The sequence below is a fragment of the Castor canadensis genome, chromosome 17 (genome assembly GCF_047511655.1).
Source record: "Castor canadensis chromosome 17, mCasCan1.hap1v2, whole genome shotgun sequence".
Classification (NCBI taxonomy): Eukaryota; Metazoa; Chordata; class Mammalia; order Rodentia; family Castoridae; genus Castor; species Castor canadensis.
Window position 1 is genome coordinate 7,349,873 of NC_133402.1, and position 14,153 is coordinate 7,364,025.

Genomic DNA, 14,153 nt, shown 5'->3' on the forward strand with positions numbered 1-14,153 from the left:
AAGACTGAAGGCTGGAAGTAGACCCATCTTACCAAACATTGACAGCTCTACCTGCTGAAATAATCCTCAGTGAAATTAGTGACATGAAGATAAAGCCCTAAAGAAGGTACATATAATGTGCTCCCTACGTTAAATAAAACTGTTTGGGGCTTTCAGGACGGCGTTATCATGTCCCACACCGTGGTTTTAGGCCTGTGGTCACACTGAGAACAAGCACTGCACAGTGCACTATGAGCTAGGAGCAGCCTGTACTGCTTTCCTTACACACATGGCCTCTTCCACAAGAGTATCTGCTCAACTGTGGAAGTCAACCAATCACTGTGGGAAGAAATTCCACCACGAATGGCAGATGACCTCAGGGAAGCTATAGGACAAACGGTAGGCACCAACTGAGTTAAGAACCTGCAACACCAGGGTAAGAAATAACTCTAACATGGGTTCAAGGTGTGGTTCAAGTGGAGGAGCAGATGCCTTAAGTGCAAGGCCCTGAATTCAAACCCCAGTACCACCCAAAAAGAAATGCTGTCCATGAAGTAGCCACAGGCAGCATGTGTAAGATTCACATGAAGAGTGCACTTGGGAGAAGAAAAGCATTAAGTACGCAGCTTCTGAGAAATGGAATCTCCTTCACCTTTTCCCTTCCTGTTGTTTAGCTGTTTTCAGTGAGCACATATTGGTCATATAGAAGCAAAACTACAGTGTAACTGCAGTGCCAAAAAAAAGCACAACAAAATACTGGCTGAGACAAGGCCCCATACTGGCGACACTTAGAAGTCACAGGAGAGCGGGAACTGGAAAGGAGGGGAACAGGGAGCGCAGCTGGACTCCTGAGCAAAGGGACCACCTGAAGTATTTGTGCCAGGGATGGACTAACACCCCCACAAATGGCAGCCTCCTCTCTTCAATGCCTGGTTTCCCTTTAAAACTATGAAAAAGACAAATCTGTTTTGGGGGTGGGAGTGGGGTCAGCGGCAGACAGGATGTGCTAATTAAAACTTTCAAAATGAAGTTCAAGTGTGGTGGTACACAGCTATAATGCCAGCACTTGGGAGGATTATGAGTTGGAGGTAACACTGAACTTCATATGAAAGACCCATCTCAAAACACCAAACTTTCAAAAGTAGCCAAACACAACCAACTCCAAATAGGTTCCTTTGCATGAGTAATATTAAAGAGAACCAACCTAGAACAGAAAGACTAAAACCAGACATTTTTTGCCCCTTAGCACAGGCTGCCTGCACCACCCTTGGGGTACCTGAACCACAGACCACAGGCACAGGTCTTTCCTTTAGAGGGGATCTGCCCATCTACCTCCCTCCCTTCAAGGGCTGAAAACTAGTGGCTAGAGGTATTCTCACTTCCTGGAACTAGCTTTAGCACAAGAACTCTGGTTTCACTGTTAAGGATAGAAGGAGGAGAGAACAAACCAACGGAAGGGTGCATTAGCAACAGGACGCTCATACTGGCCGGGAGAGGTAAATTCATTGACACTGCAGGTAAGTCAAACTTGTGTGCAGACTCAAGAGAGTAAACATGTTCTCCCCCTATTTACCTATATATTTAAACACAATTCAGCCAAAATGCAGGTTTCTTCAACAGCGACAACTGATTCAACATTTATATGGAAAAACCAAACGCAGCTTGAGGAATTCCATTGCCTGAAGCCCCAGAATCAAGTCAGGGCTGTGTGGAGAAAGGCACATTCCCACACCCACAGAAGCCAGGTCAGAGGCAGACCTGCACCCGCAGAGACACGGTCACTTGATTTTGATAGATACTAAAGCAATTCAAGTGGTACAGAGGAAAAGGACATGTGCGAGTGAAAGGAACAAATTTGAACCAACACCACAAACCTCATACCTTATACAAAAATCTACTCCTGACCACGTGCAGCCTGCCAGACACTAAGAAGCAGCACAGAAGAAAGCTGTGGTGGGGTGTGGGCAAAGCACCTTAGCTGGGACACCAAAATCAGTATCCCAAAATGAGAACCTGGATGACTGTTCAGTAAGTCAAGGAACTTGCTCTACAAATACACCAAGAGAATAACAGACATGCTACACAATGGAAGAAATTATTTGCAAATCACATACCAAAGGACTTGTATCCCAAATATGTAGTTTTCAAAACTCAACAGCAAAATGCTTAAAATGTGAATGATAATAACGCCACTTTCTACTACATAGTATTACTGTGTATATTAAATGTATGTGTTTATAGGAACACACAATACATACAAACAATAAGAACAAGATGTTTGGCTAATGAATGTTAAAAATGAGAACTGCTAAAAAATTTTTCTTATAACTCAAGGCAGTATAAGTATGAGGCTTTCTAGACTCCAAATAAAGTTGTTTAGTATTTGGGGAAAAAAAAAAAAAAAACAGCAGGAAAATGCAAAAAAAAAATTAAAAAAAAAAAAAAGAAATCAGCACGGTTGGAGTGTGGCTCAGAAGTAGAGTGCCTGCTTTGTAAGCATGAAGCCAAACCCCTGTCCTACCAAATAAAAATTAAAATAACAACCAGCAAAGATTTGAACCCTGAACAGGACAGAAGGCAAATACACATGTCCAAAGGTCTCTGATTGCTGGCCTGCTCCCCACCACCACCACGGCCTCTGCACAGGCGGAAGCAGCTACTGAGCTGAGTCTGACTGACACACACCATGTGGCTGACAGTCACTCCAGAGCAGCTCTGGGACTTGTGGACTCTCACCGTGCTGCCTCAGCTCTGTGCAATTTTTGGTGGGTGGGAGGTAATTTCAACCCAACAGAAACTTAATTTCCAGGGGAATACTAACCATTAACAAAAAAAATTTTCAGACTCCTGGGCTGGCAGCAAGGCTCAAGTGGTAGAGACCTTGCCTACCAAGTGCAAAGACCCGAGTTCAAGCCCCAGTGCCACAGAGAAACAAAACAAAACCCTTTTCATATTTTCTTTTCTTGCAGTACTGGGACTTGAACTCAGGGCCTTCACCTTGAACCACTCCACCGGCCTTATTTTTGTGGAGGGCTTTTTTGAGATAGGGTCTTGCTTCAAACCCCAATCTCCTGATCTCTGTGCCTCCTTAGTAGCTAGGATTATGGCCTGAGCCACTGGGGCCCCGCCACTTTACAAATTTCTGACATAATCCTTCCGATTCCCCAGGTCACTCCTAACGCCAATTTAAAAATAATCCTGAACACATCTGACATTCAGCAGCCATTCCCCAGGATACTGAGTGACTACCATGACCCATTACCTCGGGTATCCCACCAAAACACAAATAACCTGCGAATGGTCACCAAGCATTCTGAACCTTCAGTCACCTCAAAGGCCACTGACCATTCCTCACTAGGCCACCAAGTCACCCTGCTTTCACTCTGCCTGCCCAGGTACCGGTCAGCACAGTGACAGCAATCCATGTGCAGCATTTGTTCTCGACACCATTCATCCTGACCCAAACTTGCAGTCCATCTCCTATTTTTGCCAGTAGACCCTCACGCTCAGAGGTCATCAATAAATAACCCATCTCATGCAAGGTCCAGAAAAGCAGCATGGCTCTGGTGCATTGTATGAGCAGAGGGCACACTCCCAAAACAGAACTAAAAGCCAAAATTAAGCTTTCTTAAATCTGTGACTTTGGGGGCTGGAGATGATAAGAGGACTTGCCTAGCATGCTTGAGGCCCTGGGTTTGAGCCCTAGCACTGCAAAAAGAAGAAAGGGAAGGAAAAAAAGGAGGAAAGAAAAGGATTTCTGTATTTGAACTGCAGTTTTGATACAGTTTGACTGCTTCTGTCACTTTACAACTAAATATTCTGCCTAACACCACCCAGGGTATTTTTTAAAATTCACTATCAGGAAGAGTTCAAAAAGGAAAATATTCAAAATCTGCCACAAAAATAAATGTCACGCAGCTACCTAGAAGTTAATGGGGTGAGGAGACTAGCTCTGAGGTCACCTCATTTCCTTCCACCTCTGCCCAGCAAAGGATCCTAAGCAACACTGACCCTCTTCCTCTACACCTTGTGAAGATGGCTGTCTCAAAGGATAAAAGCAGTGAAGACAACAGGGAGGACACAACCCAGATGGCCAAGGAGTTATGTGGAACTCACTGCTGAGCTTGAACAAGCCAGGCTAAAGTGATCTGTAGGCCCCTTCAGAGCGCTGTGGGGACCTCATGGTGAGGTGTACCCTCTGGTTTAAAATGCCTTAGTGCCCAAACATTGAGCCCACAACAATGAGGCCTCTGCACATCTAAACCTCTACCCACACCCTAGGATGGTTAGCTTTGGGAATGACAATGAATTTCGGCCCAGGATCTTATTAAAACTCGTTGCTGAACACCTAGTTTACAAAGTAAGCCGTCCACCAATGGATGACCTTGTGCTTGGTATCTTCTCATGTCTCCAAATTCCACCTGCTGCACTGCACAGAGGCCCCGCCTATTTTAGCATGAGCCACTTTCTCTATTCAAAGTGTGTGGTGAACCACACAAACGTTCAGTGGAGGGAGCCAACTGCAGCCTGCACTTTGGGGCGGTGAGGTGGGAAATGTGGGAGAGGGCAGCGGGGCCTTCAAAGGTACAAAGTCTTACAGAGGTAAGAACGCTATCTCTACAGCCATGCCTTGCCCCTCACTGTTCTGCTGCACTTCTGGCCAATAGTGTCTCCTGGCCATGGTATAGCACAAACAGCCAGGAAGCCAGGCAGTGTGGGTTCCAATCCCAGCTCTGCTGCCTGCACTGGTTGAGTCAAGCAGGTTCTTTAACTCCCACCGTCCTGGTTTTGTGCGGCTTCACAGTGGGAATGAGAATTGAGAATGCACCTGTTCTTAGCCCAGCACGGGATGGCCTCTGGGTAGCTAGTGCTGTTTCTGACCCACCTCCTCTGATCCTGCCAACTCCCTCTGGCTGCTGGAACCAACTGCCATAGACCTGGCTAACACTGGGTGTCTTTAGGCTATGTCCCTCTGGAAGCTCAAGGAGTAGTTTCCCAGCCTTTTCCTGCTTCCAGAGGCCACCACATTCTCTGGCCCCATGGCATCAGGCTGATTGATTTTAAGCAGCCCTCCCCTCCCCCTGCCTTCTAAGGCCATGATTATACCAGGCCCACTCAGAGGATGCAGGATCAACTCCCCATCTAGGGATCCTGAGCTTAATCTTACCTGCATCTGAGACTGGCAGTTCACAAACCCTTCCTCAAGCTCTGCTGCATCACCTCCTATGTGAAGCCTCCCTAACCCATTCCTTCCCTGTATGGACGACCACCCCGTTCACCATTCCCTGGGAGACTCCTCCATCTTAGGGTGTGTGTGGCCAGGGGGATGCAATAACCAGCAGCCAGGACGGTGCTGGCCAGTCACTGAGTGGTGATCCCTTGGAAATGACAAGTAAGGGCTGTGCTGCTCAAGGCTGTGGCCACAGCAGATGCCCCTCAGTGACCTAAGGGAAATGGAGAGTGTGCTTCAGAAACTTTTCAGCAACATGTCCAGTAGAGTCATCCCTCTGAACAGTGTTGTCAAACTGGTGTGGCCAGTCACATGCAACCACTGCAACCAGTCCTGTGCAGCAGGACCAGGTTACAGCCTGTGAAATTTTCTGATTAACTACAAACTCAAGTAGACAAAAGTCAGAATCCACTTTTTCTGGTGGAAGATAATTTCCCTACAAGCTTATAAGTTGCTGAAGCTGTATACAGAGGATACATTGCAATAAAACTTACTTTAAAAAGCATGTTTCCAAGAGCTTGTCTTGGCCATGGGATCTCCAACTGCATGCAAGAGAAACCTAGAGAGACTTTGACAGCTGCCAGTCACCTTTCCTTTCCTATAATGTATCGGGAAGAGGAGGGTGAGACTAAATGTGTGTGCAGTGCATCTGTTCAGAGAGTGTCGGGGCTGGCAGAGTGGCTCAAGCAGTAAGAGTACCTGCCTAGCAAGCATGAGGCCCTCAGTTCAAACCTCGCTACCGCCAAAAAAAAAAAAAAAAAAAAAGCATAGGCTCTAATGTACACCATTGTTCTTTTAGGTAGAACTCTGCTCAGTTAAAACTGGAATGCCAAAGGTACACATAGGATCTTTTGTTTGTTGTTTGCATTTTTTCTTTCTTTATGGTGATTCTGGGATGAAACCCAGGCCTTACGCATGTTAGGCAAGTGCTCTACCATTGAGCTGCACCCCCCACACCCCCACTAATCACCTATACATTCTATGAACATGCAAGTTCTGCAATTTTTTTTAATCAATGTGTACTTATTCTAAATATAATTTCTGGAGTGTTATGTTTGTTGAATTTACTAATAAACTAGGGCTTGTATTCTTGTATGTCCATTTCAACTGGTAATACTATCCTATAGACTGAAAATTGAAGGAAAAAGTGGTCTCTTCACAAATCATCTTGCCCATACAGGGCTTGCAAGGAACCACTTATCCAAAAGTTTTCACTGTTCATTCATTTTGCTGTTTCAGGAAATACCATACCATTTCAGCATTTACTGTGACTGTAGTGTCACCAGAGACATGTAAGCAAGCATCCCACCACAATGACTAGACCAGCAGTGGCCAGCCAAGCACTGTGCTGAGACACTGTGCTCTACACCTGCACTGCCTAACATAGTGGCCACGCAGGCTACTCAGCACCTGAACCGTGGGTGATCAAAATACTTTTTTTTTTAACTTCAAGCTAAAATCTCCATATGACTGCACAGTGCAGGGTTGGATTCTTAAGAATCTTCTTACCCCTTCGATCATCCCTCATGTCCCCAGTAAAAGCCAGGGATATTGAGAAATACAGCTCTGAAGTAGGAACACAACCTCAGCTCAAAGGCCTGCCTGCTTCAGAGAGCTGCATTAGAAGCACTGCCCGGAAGGGGGCAGGGGGCAGGGGGCAAAGCAGCTCAAAAGCCACCACAATCCTCACTCTACCAGTGACTTCAGAGGGCATCCTTACAAGCTTAAGACAAGAGGCACTGAGACTCACTTGGGGAGAATTCAAGGTTTCTACGACAGCCGTAAAACATTAAGTATCGAAGGATGTTTGAAAGTACTTCCGCTTGCTTGAACAACTTCTGCAACCTACACTAGAAGAACAATTTCCAAATTACCCACCATACACTCTTTAAAAAGAGGCATTGGACTATGTAGCCATGTACACAGGCAAAGGAGTGTTACATATGCTAGTTTTCAAACACTAATTGCATAGGGTCCACTAAGAATCTTGAAATAATTTATTCCCCAAAGTCATATTGATGAAACATTCCTGCAACTCCCACAGCCTGTTTATCAGGGGCTGTGGGGCTGGGGAGGAGGTGAAGGGCAGGGCTTGTTGCTCAGCCTACACATTCAGAGAGCTCTGATGGCTTCCTTTGAAAACACACCCCTCCCAAGCCTTTCTGAAAGGGCCATGAGTGGGGTGGCAGGAGGGACATCAAAGAACTCAGATTACCCCCCCAGGCACCTGTGGCTACACCCTGGGGTGTGACCACACTCCACAAAACACAGGCCACCCACTGAACTGACACAACAGGCTCCAAACCAGATGCCAGTTTAACAACTTACTAGGAGAGCTGGACCTTCCCTGGTAGAATATTCCCGTGGTTGATAACTAACAAAACCTGTCCTCCCTGCACTGGGGGCCAGCAAACCCTAGTTACTGACATGGAGTCAAAGCCAAGAACCCAGGTTTTTAATGCTGTACACCAGGCAGGCGGGTGAATCAAATAGAAGTGTCCTCGTTTTTTTATATTCTCAATTGAGCCAAAAGAATGAAGGGCCACCACCCTGGACATGGGACAGCACTTCTGGCTTCCGGGTTTTAGACTGATGGTGTAGAAGCTCCTGTCAGTCAAGTAAGGAGGGAGCAGCTCTAAAGACCACTTGGGTGGAGAACTATCAACAGCTGTGACTCAGCAGAGGCGCCCACCCCTCACAGGTGGACCCAGCAACAGGCATAGCAGTAACGACACCTGCCGCCCTTCCCCCAGGCCTCGGTGGCCACACTCTGGCCTTAGCAAATCCCCAAACCTTCTGGCCGACTGAAACAGCAGCATGTCCACTTTGCTTCTCAAGGCAGGTTCTCCCAGTTGCCCCCTCTTCCCTTCCGGGCTTTGGTCCTTGCTAGCCTCACTCTCGGGGTATCCATTAAGTTTAGGAAGCACCCCCACACACAGAAGAAACTTTCAAATACTGTTCAGATTTCCAAATAAAAAGCTTAGATTCCCCAGTCCTCAGCCGTGGTCTGCCTCTCTTCAAGGGTTTCAACACATCTAACTCCACTAGCCAAGGCATGTGTTAGCTTACTCGAAAATGGCAAGCCCCATTTCCTAGCCTACTCACGACACTTCAAACCCTGTTTCTTCCAACTTTCTCAAGTCCAAATTAGTTCAGAACGAGTACTTTATAAAGCAGGTGACATTTACCACTTGACTCTGTCGAGGTACATGTCAAGAAATACCTTGTTACAACCTTGTTCTCCAAGGTGAAATTCCTTTGCCTTGGACATAAAGCAGAAATATCCAAGCTACATATTACTCATCCAAAAAACTAGAAACAATAACAAAAACAAATTTAAAGAAACATTCAAAAGAAACCTTCAGTAATTTATGAAGGTCTATAGTCCTTCTCTGGGAGGGAGGGGGAGCTTGTTACTTAAAGCAACTTACGTTAAAAGCAATAAAACTGAATTAGCAGCTATCAAAGTGATATTTGGTTTATGGCTTCAAGAGTCCTTTTCATGAAGCCACCTTGCCAGCCAGCCAGCCAGCCAGCCATTCTCTGTAACTCATGGGAAGGTGTTTCCAGAATGTATCTCCTACAAGGAATAGGAGATGGTCTTTCCAATCTAGGGGTGTGCAAAATAGTGAATCCATCAGTGCAAGGCATGTGGCTGAGGTGACCAGACCATTTAGGGGAAAAACGGCATCAAAATGGTTTGGTTAACTAAGACAAGGTCTCACTGCGTAGCCCATACTGGCTTTAAACTCAGGATCCTCCTGCCACAGCCTGTGATGTTCTGGGATTACAGAAAAATACCACCATGCTCAGCTTAGAGTGGGGCTTGGTTTGTTGTGTTTTGGTGGGACTGGGGTTTGAACTCTGGGCTTCATGCTTGCAAAGCAGGTGCTCTACTGCTTGAGCCACATCTCCTGTCCATTTTTCTCTGATTATTTTGGACTTGGTGTCTCTTGAACTATTTGCCCAGGCTGGCCTTGAAACACGTTACTCCTGATTTCAGCCTCCCAAGTAGCTAGGATTACAGATGTGAGCTGCTGGTACCCATCTTGGAATGGGGTCTTGAGCCACTTTCATGGGATATCTGTCTTGGTTGCATCCAGAAGCAGAGGCCACCACCCAGCTATGCAAGCTGGGGGTGGGGGTCAGTTTTGGCTGGGAGCCTAGCACAAAGGATGGAGGACAACCTGGCTGTGGGACTTCCTGCAGGGAAGGCAGTACACTAGAGTCCTTTTAAGCAGAAGCCGGGCAATGACAAGGCAAAGCAGTCCTGTGGACCGCCAGTTTAAGCAAAGCCCAGTGAGAGGGCTACTGGAGGAGTCCCAACCAGGGCCTCATTTAGGACAGTGGCTGGAAAAACCAACAGGGCTTGGCAACATGATGTGGGTACCCAGAGAAGAACTTAATCCCACTCTGATGTATGGAGGCCAAGTGACCTGGCTTCCCAGCCACAGCCCAATTCTCCACTTCAGCAAGCTGACTAGGGTCAAAGCACCCATCCAATCAGCTCCTGTCATCCAGCTGATTTTTCTCAAGATACTGGACCTTTAACATTAAACCCTAATAAGGCACAAATTACGGTAGGGCATTTCTGCATACAGCAATAGCCAAGCAGCCTCACCTGTGCTGTTTTCCCTAACATTAGTCGTTACCTAAGCAGGTTCCTTCCTCAGTTGCAAGGATTGCTGTTTGTTTTGGTTTTCTGAGGCAAGGTCTCACTATGTAACCTAGGCTAGCTTTGAACTCGTGATCATCCTGCCTCAGCCTCCTGAGTGCTGGGATCCCAGGCCATGAGCCACCACACTCAGCTCAAACAGGTCTGTCACAGCAACACCACTCAACTGAACACCTGTGCTCCAACTCGGTACCTGGACATTACATGTGCAGGTGAGAACTGCCTACTTTTCCAGGATGTGCAAACTGAAGCACCAATAGTTTAAGCAACAGGAGTGAGGGTGAACAACCATGAGGGAAATCCAGACTGAAACCCAGGCAAGCTCTAAACCAACTCTTCGACCACCACTGTTCTGCAGTTTCTCCCTTTCCAAAAAACTGAAAAAGAAAAATACTATGAGATAAAATAAGGTTTAGTACATGCTTTCTTCCCATATTTGCAGGTATGGGTCATTTGATTACAGAGGATAAAATAATCAGAAAACAAGCAGCCTGAATGAATGGAGACTGCTGAGCCTGCAGGGAGTGACTGAAACATCAAACCTGACTTGCTCACTTCAGAGGGAGCGGTTTCCAGGGCTGCCCTAATTTCTTGTTTGCTGGGCTCTGAGCTGATGCTTGTGTTGTAGCTTCACTAAGAATTCTAACACCAACCAAAGCCAATGGAAGCTCACTATCCCCACACTGCTTTGTCTCGTTACATACAGTTCTGTCTCAATGGAAGCTTAAAAGTTGTACACATAAAGCAGCACAGTGTTAGTTGATCTGGGTGAATGGGTGCAAGAACACATTTTCCACAATCAAGTAGAGAAGTTATCTCGATCGTCCATTTACCACACAAGTGTGCAAGAGCACCAAGAACAGAGCGCGGAGGGCAGAGATGATTCTTTCCAGGAGGTGAAGTCCCATGGTTGCTTCGATCCACATATAAAAATCAAGCAACTATCCCAGAGATAGTTAATCTCAGAGATTACACTCCCACAGGCAGCTCACCTGGGCAGAAGAACCTCACGCAGCGTTTGTCTGCGTTAGTTGGTGTGGGCAGCAGCAGAGCCGTGGGAAAACACAGTACATTCAACAGGGCACACCCAGACCAGATTATCACCTGTCCAGCCCTGTACAAGTCATTCCTTCAAGCCCGACCTAGGCCTTGTGGCCAGCCAAGTTAGACAATAAACAAAACAACTCCACTCCTGGCCAGACCTGGTACCAAACCCACCACCACCCCACAGCTATAGCTGTACTGGCCTCCCAACATGAAACCACAATGTAAAGGCAGCAACTCGCTGCTTTTCAGCCTTACAGGTGGCGTGTGGTCACCATCTTTTCCCTCCCTACACTCCTCCCTTCATAACTTTCCCAACTGCTCATAACAGGAGCTTTTAAAAATAACTAATCAGAGCATTGTTACTCTGCAGTGGATATGCAAGTGCTGTGCAGAGGTCAGTCAAACACACAAATGCAACCCCAACAGAGTAAGGCCAGAGCAAACTAACCCTGACCTATTGATAGGGGAAACAACCAACCCAACCAGTCTCCCAGCTCCCCCACCTCCCATAGCACTAAGCCCAAAGGGCAGGCAGGATGCTGGGCACTCTTGAAGCCTTCCCTTCCTCACACTTGGTAAGGCTCACCTAGGCAGGCTACAGCTGCTGCAGGAGTCTAGGCAAAATCACCAAAAAGGTGCCAGCTTGCAGGGAGAGCTGGCTCACTCCTGTAATCCTAGCTGTGTGGGGGACTGAGATTGGGAGGATCAAAATTTGAGGCCAGCCTGTGAGACTCCATCCCTAAAATAACCACAGCAAGACGGACTGAAGATGTGGCTCAAGTGGTAGGGTGCCTGCTTTGCAAATGTGAAGTTCTGAGTTCAAACCCCAGACTGACCAAAAAAAAAAAAAAAAAAAGTGCCAGCTACTAGCTCCCATCTGGACCCCACTCACAGCCTAGCATTGAAGCAAACTTGATTGCTTTTGGAGGCAGGTGGGTACCACAAGGCATGACTCTCCATTTGGCTTTTTGATAGAAGTTTCTTTCCCTCTTCCTGACCCTAATTTACAATATGTGCACCTAGCGCCCCAGGTGGAGTAGGAAGGTTGAGTGGGATTGCCAAAGACACAGACAGCTTTTACACGACACACCTGTGGGTGCTTAAGGTTCACAATGGCCACAAGCCCTGAGGACAAGGGACCTTCTGGACAATGAAACCCAACAGAGGCCCACCGAGAAATGGGAATGGGCAGTCATTAATCACTAAAACCTTTCTCATCCAATTTGAACAGGCACGTTTCTTCTGTATCAGAAATATGCTGTCCAGCAACGTGCATGTTTTATTAATTCTCACTAGTACCCAGAATGCTTCAGAAGTAGAAAGGCAGTGAACACCGGACAGTGACAGCTTGTGTTACTAGATTTAGGTTTTGGTCAGATACTGCATGAAAGGAAACAAACGCAATCCTTTTTGCTGTGTTCCAGACGAGTTGCAAAACAAAAAGGAATACACAAAATTCTCTGCACAATATATCCCTCAAGCTATTTGCTTTAATCACACAAGCCAGACACACTGCAAAGTTACTGCCTTGCTGGGGCCAAGGGAAACAGATAGCCCAGTCCTTGGCATGGACTCAGCTCCACTGCCCCCATGGCTGCATTGATAAGCACCCCTGACAAGGGCCTTCTGCGGGCATCTCTGTCGTTTGCAATACGGCCAGTTTCCCAGTGGACAGTGACCAATGAGCAGCAAGTTTTCACAGGGACATCAGCCTCACAGGACAAGTACCACTGTCCCAACTTCCTAAGAACCTCCATTCATTTATGAAACTCAAGATTCTTGCTATGAGCAAAACTAGAACAAACCACTCAATGCCGGGTCTACTCAGGTGCCCCCATCCTGACTCCTGCCAGTCTGACCCCTTTGGGTAGGTAAGGAAACACTTCTACCTCACTTTTTAAAAAAAGCACTCTGACTCATGACAAATAAAAAGTGCCATCCAATGACCATCAAGCCTGGGGCGCCCAAAGTCAAACCTCCTTTGCCTTGATGTGCCTGTTCATCAAACCCTGATAACCAAGCCCTCCTACCTCTAAAAACGCGGTTCCTTGCAAACTTTCTGCCACATGGTCCCAACACGCAGCTACCTCTACCGTCGGGTTTGATTCTGCTGCCAGGCAGCCATGTGGCTTCAGGGGCTTTCTGCATAGTTTCAACCACACACCTGGCCGGATGTGGCCCGCACGCCCAGTATCCGGCCAGGTACCAAACTCCGGGAGCAGCAATCCAGGTTGACTTTATAAACCTGGGTGGAGAGCCGAGGGCCAGACTAACGAGTGGGCACGGCGATCTGCACGCTCTGCAGGTGCTTTGCACAACTCAGCGCTCGGAAGAGGGATGGGGGGTAGGGGGGGGAGGCGCAGCAGCAGGTGCAGGTGGGCTGGGGCCAGGGGGGCCAGTCCCCTCGCGCCCAGCTTTGCACCTCGGGCGCTTTGTGCGCTGCACAATGCGCGGGGGTCGGGGGCCCTGGCAAACCCCCCGCCGGGCCGCATGACGGTGCAGCCTCGCTCCCTCCCTCCCGGGGCCGGGACTCGGCCCGGCCTCTGCTTAAAGATGGCGAGCCCCTCGCGTGGCTCCCGCGGCCGCACGGCCACAATGAAAGCCGGCGCCGCGCCGGCCGCGGGCCTCACCTTCCATCTCCATGTCCTCGGGCTCGCTCAGCTGCTGCTCGCCCGCCTTCTGCTGCTGCTGCTGCTGCTGCTGCTGCTGCTGCTGGTGGTTCATGTCGGCCGCGGCCTGGGCCTCGGGCTGCGGGCCCGGCGGGCGGGCGGCGGCGAGCCGGGGCGGCGGCGGCGGCGGCGGCGGCGGGGCGGCCTCCTCCTCCTCCTCCCGCGCGTCGTCGGCGGCGGCGGCCCCGGGGCGGCCCGCGGCGGCGGGCGGCGGCGGCGGCGGCGGCAGGGAGACGCGCACGTACTTGCTCGCGATTCGCCCAATCGCGGCGCCGAGACGGGCGGACGGCCGGCGGGCCGGGCCGGGCGGCCTCGTCGCTCGCTGCGGCCGCCGCCGCCGCCGCCGCCGACGCCGACGCGGGGCCCGCCTCCTCCCGCCGCCGGGGCCGGGGCTGCGGGGCCGCGGGCCGGCCGGGGGCGGAGGGCGGCCGGGCGGGGGCCGCGGAGTCAGCCCCGCCTCGGGCCGGGCGCGGCGGGCGGGAGGCCTGGCCGGCCGCGGCGGGCCTGCGGGGCCGAGGGCCGGCGGGAGCAGCGGCGGCGGCGGCGGCGCGGG

The 14,153-nt window shown here is 49.2% G+C and overlaps 1 protein-coding gene and 1 pseudogene across 1 annotated transcript in view; one reads left to right on the forward strand and one right to left on the reverse strand.

The window, feature by feature from the left end:
- Usp7 (ubiquitin specific peptidase 7) overlaps nt 1–13,713 on the reverse strand; it is a 48,803-nt gene extending 35,090 nt beyond the window's left edge. Inside the window, exon 1 of the mRNA XM_020178648.2 lies at nt 13,562–13,713. Coding sequence (XP_020034237.2) covers nt 13,562–13,655 — 94 coding nt within the window. The 5' untranslated portion in view covers nt 13,656–13,713. The remainder of the gene's footprint in view (nt 1–13,561) is intronic.
- On the forward strand, nt 5,710–5,810 carry LOC141418698 (small nucleolar RNA SNORA44; annotated as a pseudogene).
- Nucleotides 13,714–14,153: the final 440 nt, after the last annotated feature.